Source organism: Halyomorpha halys, unplaced genomic scaffold (assembly GCF_000696795.3).
Source record: "Halyomorpha halys isolate HHAL.00 unplaced genomic scaffold, Hhal_1.1 Scaffold174.1, whole genome shotgun sequence".
NCBI classification, from domain to species: domain Eukaryota; kingdom Metazoa; phylum Arthropoda; class Insecta; order Hemiptera; family Pentatomidae; genus Halyomorpha; species Halyomorpha halys.
In genome coordinates this window covers 643,196-654,695 of record NW_027107482.1, presented here as the reverse complement: position 1 = coordinate 654,695, position 11,500 = coordinate 643,196, and the positions used below count along the sequence as shown (strand labels likewise).

The window sequence follows — 11,500 nt, the reverse complement described above, 5'->3', positions numbered from 1 at the left end:
AATTATTACATAATATATATGTCCAGTCATTAATTGATGGGTACACTCTGTGACAAATAAAGCATTTCTCTCTACATAATAAGGAAAAATAAAATATGAAAATATTACAGTGTCAATAGAAACTCATAGACAAAAATAATGGTGACTCTGAACACACCAAAAAAATGTTAGAAAGATTAACAAGGATTACACAGGAGGATTGAAGCACAGTCAAAGTACAAAGATAAGTATTGGAAAAGTTTGCATTGGTTCCCTCAGGAGAGATGGAGAAAGATTGTGGAGACTTAATCCACTGTAAAGTTGTAATGTCAAAGAGTAGGTAGTACATAAGTAAAAATATACTATGTAAAAAAATAAATATATTTAATGATTAACAGAAGTTAACAAAATAAAAATATTTACACTTATTGGTAATGTTTAGCATGATTGTATTATTGTATTTATTAGTAATATTTCTTTATAATCAGTCGGAAGTTTCAAAAAATTGATTGATGATTGGTGCAACTCTTTCGGGATTTTCCAAATGGACATGATGACCACCGTCAACAACTTGATAAACTACCCTAGGAGAATTTTGAGAAATAATGGATAACTGTTTTTCAAGCCGCTCCTGACGATACTTCACTAAAACTCCTCCCGTGGCCCTAATAGCTAACATTTCGCACTTGACTTTTTCAGCTAATGCATCTAAAAACAATAAAGTCGGTCTTCCCATGTACTTAAGATGAGGTCTGAGGTCGGTCGGATTCCTATAAACATCATCACTGATCTTTTCCAAATCTCTTGAAAGAAGAAGTTCACAAAGTTCTTTTGATAACTTGAAAGGAGTTTTTGCTCTGCTGTTATACATGTAGTCCAACAACAACTCATAACTTCCCTCTTGAGGAATTCCCATCGATTTCACCACTCCGCCCATATAACCTCTTTTCAGATCATCGAGTAAATACTCAGGCTTTGAAGACATATTGAATCTACTACAATCAATGCTGATAAACTTTCCGACTTCTTCTGGAAACATTGCCGAATACGAAAAACTCAAATTGCCACCGAAAGAATGACCAAGCAAGTTTATTTTCTTCCAATTGAAGTAATCTTTCATCACATAGCGTATCCATACAATCAATTCCAAATAACTCGGAGACATACCATTAGGAGGATTTGACGATTTACCAAAACCAGGTAAGTCCAAAGCTAAAACTGAAATATTTTCATTTAGCAAAGGCACCAGTCTATCGAAGGTAGCTGCGTTATCAAACAATCCATGCAAAGCTATTAATGGTTGCTCTTCATTTTTTCTCCACCATTTACCTGAAATATCATTTAGATTTCAATCTGGTTTAATCGTAATTCTATTTAAATACATAAAATACTTATTACTCCTTAAAGTATATAAATCATTCACCACACAACAAAAATATTCTCCAATTTAAAAAAATAATGTATGATATTTCCATATTTTCTATGATCACAATGATGCTATTTTTTTAATTTATTGTACGTAAAGTCTTTGAGGAGAATAAGGGGCTCCTAAGCAGTGTTACAGGACCTGGACTAGGCAAGTAGGACTAGAAGGTATCGACTTAAGACAAAGGCGACTGACAGAAGCAAATGGAAAAGGCAACAGATTGTTGAACAGAAAATTGATATTAATTTTGGGACTCTTGGTCCCCCTATTTGGAACAATTTTAACAGCTTTTATCTGGCTACATTAACTTCTTTTGAACATAATTAAATAAAACTATTAAAATATTTATATAAATAAAATATGAACTAAAGATACATATTTATTCATGCATATGTTGATGTTTATTATTTACAAGTTCACATAATATTGATATTCAAGAAGATGGATATATAATTGGTGTTTGAATGATGTTAAAGATGAAGCTCTACGGATGAATGATACGAAGGATTTTTCAAAGAAGGCAGTTCTATGGATAGGGATATATAAATTGATAGGTTGGGATCTTGTGTTTGACAGGTAAATGGATTAACGTATGGTTCGGAGGTCAATGATATAGTCAAGTTTTTTGGTTATTAGGGATTGAAATATAAATATGCCAAGGAGGTTATGGTCTCCGGATACTGGGATAGAGCTAACTTTGTTCGGAATAATAATGAGAAATATGAGAACGTCTGGTAATACCAAAGATAAATATTATAAAGCAGTTCATTAGTATTTTTAGTCTCATTTCTAGTTCAATAGCCAGTCCTCCATACACTAGGCATATGTAGTCTAAATGAGGGAGAATAACAGAGGATACTAGAAGGTGATGGGTACTTCGAGGGAATGAATCACAGGATCTTAGGAGCTGTTTAAGGCCGAGTCATTTTAGAAATGTGGTTATTCTATGTTAAGTACTGATCCTAAGTGACACATAGGTTTTTTATAGTGTTTTGAAACTGGATAGGTGTGTTGTTGACATATAATAATGGATAGTAAGGTTGGCAAATAAAGAAGGGTTTTGAACAGATGAGAATGGCCTTGGTTTTTGCTGGATTTAGATTCAACTTATTTTCCGAAGCCCAACTGCTGTAAGTAAACATACCTGAACTGACGGTATGAAAATATTTTTGATAATACAATTAAAATTTAGATCTCTAATAACAAAAATATCTGGTTGGTAATTTTTTTTTTCCTTTCAGGTTATTTATTTATCATAATCTGAATTCTTTTAATACAGAAAAGAATTAAAAATAGGCGATCAATAATGTAAAAATTAATTATTTTATCGGTAATATTATTGCATAGTGAAAAAAAGAGCCTTTTTTTTTTTTTCTATAATTTAACAATATAATAAATAATGAGTTGTTTTATAACAGAATAAAAGAAGGTTAAATAAAAGTTGTTATGAGTGTATAAAACAAGTGCATTAATTAATCATATAAATATAAAACATTTTTTATTAATACAAATCATGTTTTTACACAAAGAAAACAAAACAAGAGATTTAACAATTTTCCTTAGTTTATAAAAAATTAATAAATAAAACAATGTTTATAAATAATAAATAGAACCTTTAATGTTTTTGGAAAAACATACAGAAAACAAAAGATTTATATATAAAAACAAACAATATTGAAACATTTAAAAAAAAATAAAGAAAAAATTGAATCAATATCTTTGAAAATTCTGCATTTAAATAAATTATAAAATATATTTCAACATTACATCTAAAAAAATTTTAAATTCTTCAAGCTATATAAAAACAATAGACCCCTTAAAACATAAATCAGACTGTACCAAAGAGGTATAGATGACAAAAGATTGAGAAAAAAGATTAAAATGTAAAACTAAAAAAATTGGTTAACTTTTTTTTCAGAAATTATTTATGAATTACATAACTTTATCGCTTAAATTGATGTTATTTAGTTCAGCATCATAATCTTCTATATAAATAGAAAAACAATAATAATCACTGTTAACATTTTTAAACAAATTTTTATTTTTTAAAATTCAGTAACTTCAATATCAATAGTAAAATTGCTTTTGATAATCTCAATTTATAAACTGTGATTATTACATGAGTTTTTAAAATACAACTAATCAGAATCATTTTCCAATTTCTCTTTTTTTTTTTAAATCAAATTTGATATTAAGTACAGTACATCTAAAATGAGTTTGCCTGTAAGTAAAAGAAAGGAAACACATTAGCAAACATTTCCCCACTCTTCTATCTTCTCTTCACTCAGTCATATGGACTTACTTTCCTGGACATCGTAAAACATAAATTGAAAACAAAAAAAAAAAAGGAAAATTGTAAAAATAAAATTGTTAATTTTGTTGTAGACTTTGAAGGAGGAGCTAGAATAGGGGTGTGCAAGCACCCTCCCCTATAGGCAAACTCATTTTAGAAGTACTATATCACAATTTCAGGACTTCCATACTTGTACGGTATCAAAATATAATATGAAATATGTGAATACAATCACTGTCAAAACGATGGTCTCTAATTACATAGTTCTTATGTTTCACAAAAGAATTAAGTAGGTATAATAAACTTTGCATATATGTTAAAAACACTCCGAAAAATTCTCTCTATAAGATCCAACACGTTCTAAACTATGAAAATTCTGATAATAGATTAAAAGAGTCAATTAATAGTCACTAGTCACCAAATTTGTAACCTTCTACTTATACATCAACTTTTCACTTTTTGGACTAGATAGTAATTCATTCTCTAATAATCCTCAATAATGAAAATTATTGGGAATCAAGTAATATTTGAATGAAAATGGTAGTAGAAAGCATATTATCCAAGGATCAAAACTAGGGATAATGTTCAAGCCTTCATGTTGTGACATTTCAGGACAGAAAAAATAAATGAAACCCAAATAATTCATTTTTATTAAATTAATAATTTTTTTTTTACTTCTAGTGGAAGGAAGCTGTCCCATGATATTATCTATTCTCATTTTACACAAAATTTGCTTCATTTTCTAGAGTAAAAAAATCTTAATATCTTTTTTAGTGAAAATTCCATTTTAGTATAAGTCTGATGAGTGATATGACAAGAAATGAATAAATAACACCCAAAGAAAAATACAAGCAGTTCCAGGTAAAATATAATTTCAAAGACAATATGGTAATTGTTTTTTTATTTGCCTTCCTTCCTCTTTTGAGCATTTCAGCAAAGATTATCTTCGATCATATTATTCTGTTGAGATGATGTGTATCATCCTGGATGATGATTATTTATTTATTATTTCTAATGATACGGGTTATAATGTCATTGTATTGAATCTTATATTTATTGTAACAAATGCGATGAGATATGAGATTGGTATGAAATTCAAGATCATCCTCCAGTCGGATACTTCACATGCTGGATGCCTATCCTCTCCTTTCCTTTAATTTAATATTAATGTTTTAATTTTTTGGAGGCTTGAGTTGACTAATTTACCTATCTTGAATATCATTGTAATTATTAAGAAATGATAATCATAACATTCAGTACCATTATCATTCTTTGATTCAAAAAAATAATGTTCAATTAAACAAAATACTAGTAAAGAACCAAAATAAAACTTGATACAGTAAAGCATCGATTCTCCGAACTGACAACGGAACTGATAAAAGAAAGGGTCGACATTGATATTCTTAGAAAATGTTAATATGGTATTTTTTCTAAAATTAGATTTACTAGAACAATTATAATGGAACTCCAGTCTTGCTGTTTCTTAATAATTACGCTTGTAATTTTGATAAGGCATTGATGCGGTCGATTTGCCGGTGTAGAGCGAAATTAAATGGTTAAAAGCATATAAAATTTGTGTTTTAGTTAAAATTGCACAAAGGCTTTGACAGACAAATATTTTTCCATAGCTGTGTGTTCTTAATTGTTTAAATAGATCAATTTTTTTTATTTTTTACGAATAAATACATTTCATTCATTCAATAAGTATGCTTGAAAAAGCATGAGGCATGTTAGTTTTTTGATGAAATCAGTTATCACAATCAAAGAAAAAATTTATACCAACGTGAAGATTGTTTGGCATTTTCCTTTTTTAAGTAAATTTCGATTATTCAAACTGCTGAATACCCCATCCACACCCAACAACATTAATTCGGATAATCAATGCTCTACTGTAGATAATACAATATAGTTCTCCTATTTTGCTTTGAGAACTTCAATCAACAAAGGAACAATTTTTTCTGGAATGTCCATATGTAAATGGTGTTTCCCATCTAAATCGTAAAGATTGTACGATTTGGCATTCTTCTTAACAATATTGAGTGCTTCAGGACAATATTTAATACCACTATCGAAGAATTCACTTTTAGACCCTCTAACCAATCGAACATGAACACTAGCGTTTCCAGCAAGCATATAGAGCTGTTCTTCATTTAATAAATTTATATCAGCACCTTTTAAACGGTGATCACGACTAAATATAAATTTACCATCAGGCAATTTATCAAGACCTCTTTGCATCAGTATTTCAGCTGATTTATCATCTAACGAGTCTTTAGTAGCTTTGATCCACACATTTTTAGCCTCTTCCCAAGTGTACCTTTTCGAAGAAGAATGCTCTCTTAAGGCAAGTTCTATTTTCTTATCAATGGTTTTACCAATTCTGGCAGCCCTCTTTTTTTCATCACCATACGAACCGACGAGATAATCGATACCGAAATAAGAATTAACATCTTCTGGAAATACAGCAGCGTACAAAAAACAAGTAGCGGAGCCTCCTGAATGACCTAGAAGATCAACTTTATCCCAATTAAAATGAAGTTTAATTCTACGCAAAACTGCAACTGCATCGTTAAAATAATAATTTTGAAATGGAGGGAGATGTGATGATCGTCCATTTCCAGGAAGATCAATAGCAAAGAGCGAATAATCATCTGGCATTAGTTCGGCTATCGGGTCCCATGAACCAGCATTGTCTTGCCATCCATGTACTGCTAACACTGGCTGAATACTTTTCTTACCCCACCATTTTCCTGCAAAAATTATTTTTTACTTTAATAGTACGCAGATTCATTAATTTAACAATTCATTTTTTTTTTTTACTTGTATAAATGAAAAACCACTTAAAACATTTTTTGTTATTCATAAAATAAGAAGATTCAACAGCAAAGATCATATATATGAGGGAAAGATGGTCGGGGGTGCAGTATGCGAAGAAAACAAATAGAAAAACTCAGAATGACACCACACAGGCCACTTTGCTTTGATTTTCCAAGCAGGTTGGTGTTTTACATTTTATTCTCTTTTTTCAATTCTTTCTATTTACCTCCTTCTCCTTCTCTAATCTTTTCTTTCTTTTTTTTCACTACATATTATTTTTCTCATATTTACTTATTACTTCTTTTGTCTTACTTAACTTTATATTTTGTTTCTGTATTTTACTTACATATTTCATTAATTAAATATATTTTCTTTCTCTTTGTTTTACCACACTTAATTTCAAATTATCATTATTAATTAAATATTCATATTTCTTTATTCCTTTTGCACAATATAACTTTATAGGGGTATTCATGATCTTTAGTTTAACATGTTAAAGCGTATTAAACAGAAAAACTTTTGTTAAATGGAGAATTTTTTCATGTTAAAACGATATAACACATAACATGGTTGAGAATCTGTTACTAGATCTGTTAAATGGAGAATGACGTCACGCAACAGACCAGCTGAGCTCGTCACCGTTTTGTTTGTTGTGTTAGGTTACTTGCTCGTATTTAGTTATTTGGTTGTGTTAGTATTGTTTTGGATGTTTTTAAAACTAATAAAGCAATGAATGAGAATAATCATAGTGTAATGACAGTTGTCAATTAGCTCATTTTGATTCTCTTCCTCACAAGTAGAAGTTCAACAAGACACTCAGTGGCCAAAGTTTTACACAACTTCCATTTTTCACTCACTTTAGGCATGTTGTAATAAATTACTTTAATCAAAACTTAAAAGTAAATAGTAACATGAAGTTTTGAAAGGAAAGGTTATAAAGCAAGGTGCTTAGAAAATCCGCTAGGAGCTCTTATGCAGTTAACCTTTAACATGACTTGCAATTAGGCTGCTCACAATCCTATACTTATATAACATTTAACATAATAAAACATTTTACATTTAACACATCTTGAATACCCCTTATACTTGTATTTTCTTAATTCAGTTATTTTATTCTCATTTCTTTGATTACTTTTATTTTAGTAATTTTCATTTTGAACATATATTAACTAACTAGATTTTCATATGTATTTTATTAATTGTTCTTTCATCTTACTCAATTTGAATATTACTCTTCTCATGCAGTCTTTATCTTCTTATGATACTTAAACTATCCATGCCTGTTAACACTATTTATGTATCCATAATGTTAGCTATTTTATTATTTTTTAATCATTCTATATATCCTTTTATTAATGTTTTATTTATGTTTTTCGTTCTTAGCCCTGATGAAGGCTGGAAATTCCGGCCGAAACGTTAGCACTGATTAGTAAGTTTCTTTACTTATTTGTGTTCTGACCACATCCCCAACCATCTTCTCCTCATATATATTATCTACGGTCAACTATTTTCTCATCATCAAAGGCTATAAATTTGAAAACTCCTTTCAATAAGGTTCCAAATAAATAAATAATGAATACGGTGTATATTACTTCACTAGCGCATGAATCGATGAATTATTGTAATGTACTTCAAAAGAACTAATTTTTATCTTTTATGGTCCTAAAAAGTTAGAATATAATATAATATATATTTATTTGTGAAAGACAAAGTCTTCTACAAATTTTATTACATTGAAAATATAGTTTTTTAACAAACCTGAGTCTAGTGCTCCATTACAAAAACAATAAACAAAAGACAAAACAGACTGAATAACACAAAATATTAACATAGGTTTTATTCCATTATATTAAATTTAATAATAACCAGAATTATTCTAAACCAACCAAAACGTAATTACAAATATTACATTAATTGGGCTTCGAAAATTACTTACATGCCATTATTTATATTCTACTTACATAGTCAAACTTATTACATACTATTACAATATAAACATAACCTATTCAATTTAGTTTCACTATCAATGTTCAATATATTTTGGATGCTTTGTAGGTCGCAAGATACAGGTAATTAAATAAATACAGGTTGCTTTAATATATACTGTCTATTTTCATTAAAGGTAGGCCAATGTAGGAGGATGTGGTACAAACAACTATTGAAATAGCTTTTGCAGAATAGACAGAGTTCGTTTGCGTTGAAAGTGATGGTTTTCCTTCCGTAGTGTAGTTTGATGTGCTCAGGGTTTCCTACTCTTCGTATGCTGATGCACCTTAATTTTTTTTTAATTTAGCCTATATGTTAAATATGTTTCAGGTTTAAGAAGCTTGAAACTACAAAGTGATCAGTATAAGGTGTTACTGTTTGAGTTCAATGCTGTATTAATATCAGTTGAAAAGTTGTGGTTCCGGATTTTTTCAAGAATATCATCATGTTTCAATATTACCTTTTCGTATAAATTCATCTCTATATCCTTATCGATGGATTATCATATTAACTTATAATAAACCAGTTGTATTCTACATAAGGGATTTCTGTATCTAGCATCTATTAAACATAGTTTGTGGAGTTTCTTTGCAGTCATCAATGACAGTTTGGACCACTAGTTGATTATCTTTATCATTACTTATGTACTCGGAGGACTTCTATCATAATTGAGTCAAACTACATAGTTTGGGGTATTCTTGGGCCATCCATAAAGGCATTTAATATATTTCTGGCTCTAAAAAGTTGTTCGAAAAATAATTTAGGAATGGGTCATTCCGCAGCAACTCAATACAGTTTTGAACCTTACTATCTCAGATTATTTTCAAATTTTGCACAGGTGCTGTCAATAAGATATCTTAGCTTTTGCTGAAAAGACGGATCACATATCATTTGTATCAAATGATAATACTAGTATATTTAATATATTATACTATTTTTCAGCTGAAATAATTTTCTCGTGACAATAAGGAATCAAAAATTAAAATCTATACCGCTACAACTCATAAAGGGCCAAGGTTACAGTACTTGTAAGGAAGTACTGTTTCTTGAACAGCTGTTGAAAATACAGAAATAAAAACAGTGTTATTAGTAATTTGATTAATGATTTAGACCAGTGATTCCAAGGCGCTGTGGTGCTGTCATAAGGGTGCTGTAAAATATTCAATTATTCATAAAAAATTTGCAGCTATGGAAAATAAAAATTAATAACGAGTGTATCAGTGATTGGTTTCCCTTGTTGCACCAGTTTGTAATCTCCAATGAAATTAATTTATTGATTTCATTAATAATTTTATAATAATATATAATATAATGATAATAATCATAAATGGATGCTCAATAAATTGTTTGTGAATTTAAAATTCATGTTTAATTTATTTTATGGATATTACCGAAACAGTTATCTATCTATCAGTAGGCACTACAACCCTGCAATGGGTCCTACCCTCCTCTATGAGCCTCCGCCATTCGGCTCGGCTTTGGGCTGCTGCCTTCCCATTTCAGACTCCAAGCAGGTCTCGTGCGTCTTGTACCACACCATCGATCCACCAGAGCTAGGGGCGTTCGACTCTTCTTGGATAATGGATTTCTTTTTTCATAACTCTTTTTAGTTATTTGTCTGGGAAGCGTATGTTAGGATAGGTCTAATAAGAGTTTTATATAAATGAACCTTTGTTTTCCTGCTAATGAGCTTGCTCCAGAACAGTTTTAACAGACTAAAATATCATTGCTTAACCGCAGTGATCCTTCACTAAACTTTGAAGGAACCTTCATTTCTCTGAGCATCTCGAGCGATAGAAACATTCTCCGTCGTACCAAAACAGTTGAAATTAGATATTTTATATTATCCCAAGGAAAATAGTAAGTATCTGTTTTTAATTTTTCTCTGTTAAATGGGTAATCACTTTTAAAAAGGAAAGTTTTCCAATTTTTCAAGAAAGTCAAAATTTTTAGCAGCAGAAAAAAATCAGATTATTTAGGGAGCCACTCGCTGAAAAAGATTGGGAACCTCTGATTTAGACAGCATAATCATTTTAGTATCTCACTAATAAATATTTCAATTGGAATGCCTTTAAACAATACAAAAATCTGCTCATTTTTTAACATTCTTTTTTTTTTTTTAAAAGAATTTGAAATTTAAGTCCTCAAAGTTTTGAATAGTTCAAACTAGTCTTTTTTAACTCATACAACAAAGAGATCTTATTTTAAAATATTTTCTAGAAAATACTAACATAATTTTGATACTTTTGAAATGTAAGTTTACATTTATTGTATTTTTATAAACATACAGTTGATCGTAAAACTTAATAATAAGATGGTCAGGGTTGCGGTCAAAAAAGAAAAAAATTTTGTTCTTTTTTGACCGCATTATTATTATTATTTTTTACTCTTGTTTTTTTATAAACTGTAACTGGAAATTAAGACTGTTAATATATTGCTATTAATTTGATAACTTTTGAAATATCAGTGTGACTTGCAAAGTATTTTTGCTAAGACTAAAGTATGTATGCATACAAATTTAAACTGTGTGTGCCAATTTGGCAGATCTCATTAGGAAGGCCAAATGAACACAATAAGAGAAAAATATTGGAAAAAAAATCAAAAAGTTTCATCAGATTGGTCAGAAAAAAAATTATCGTTTTTCATGGAATCATCCACATACATTCTAGATCTAAAAGTCACAAGAAAAATTACAAAAAAAAAAAACATTCAAAATTAAAAAAAACTCACAAATACTTCTAGTAGTTTTATGTTAATATATTCTAATTGACTGTGGCGGAAATGACATAACATTACAAAAATGTGAAATTTATAATATATAAAATAAAACTATGATAACATTGTGTTAATTACTATAAAATTTTATATTATGAAACAGAGGGTCAGGGGGGCAGTCCAAATTAGACAAAAAATAGTTAATAACTATTTATTTTACAACATTTTGCCTCGCTTTGTAGAGCTTAATCAGGGCTAAAAAAGTTTAAAAATGACTAAAAATT

General features: G+C 29.4%; 1 protein-coding gene across 2 annotated transcripts in view; it reads right to left on the bottom strand.

The window, feature by feature from the left end:
• Window positions 1–346: 346 nt before the first annotated feature.
• The window catches only part of LOC106679061 (probable serine hydrolase), a 15,528-nt gene continuing 4,374 nt past the window's right edge, over window positions 347–11,500 (bottom strand). Inside the window, exon 2 of one of the 2 annotated variants that reach the window (XM_014417990.3) lies at window positions 347–1,308. In XM_014417990.3, the coding sequence (XP_014273476.1) occupies window positions 464–1,308 (845 nt within the window). In that variant the 3' untranslated portion in view covers window positions 347–463. Of the gene's footprint in view, window positions 1,309–4,436; window positions 6,449–11,500 lie in introns of those variants that run through there. The other variant, XM_014417991.3, reaches the window with a different exon arrangement.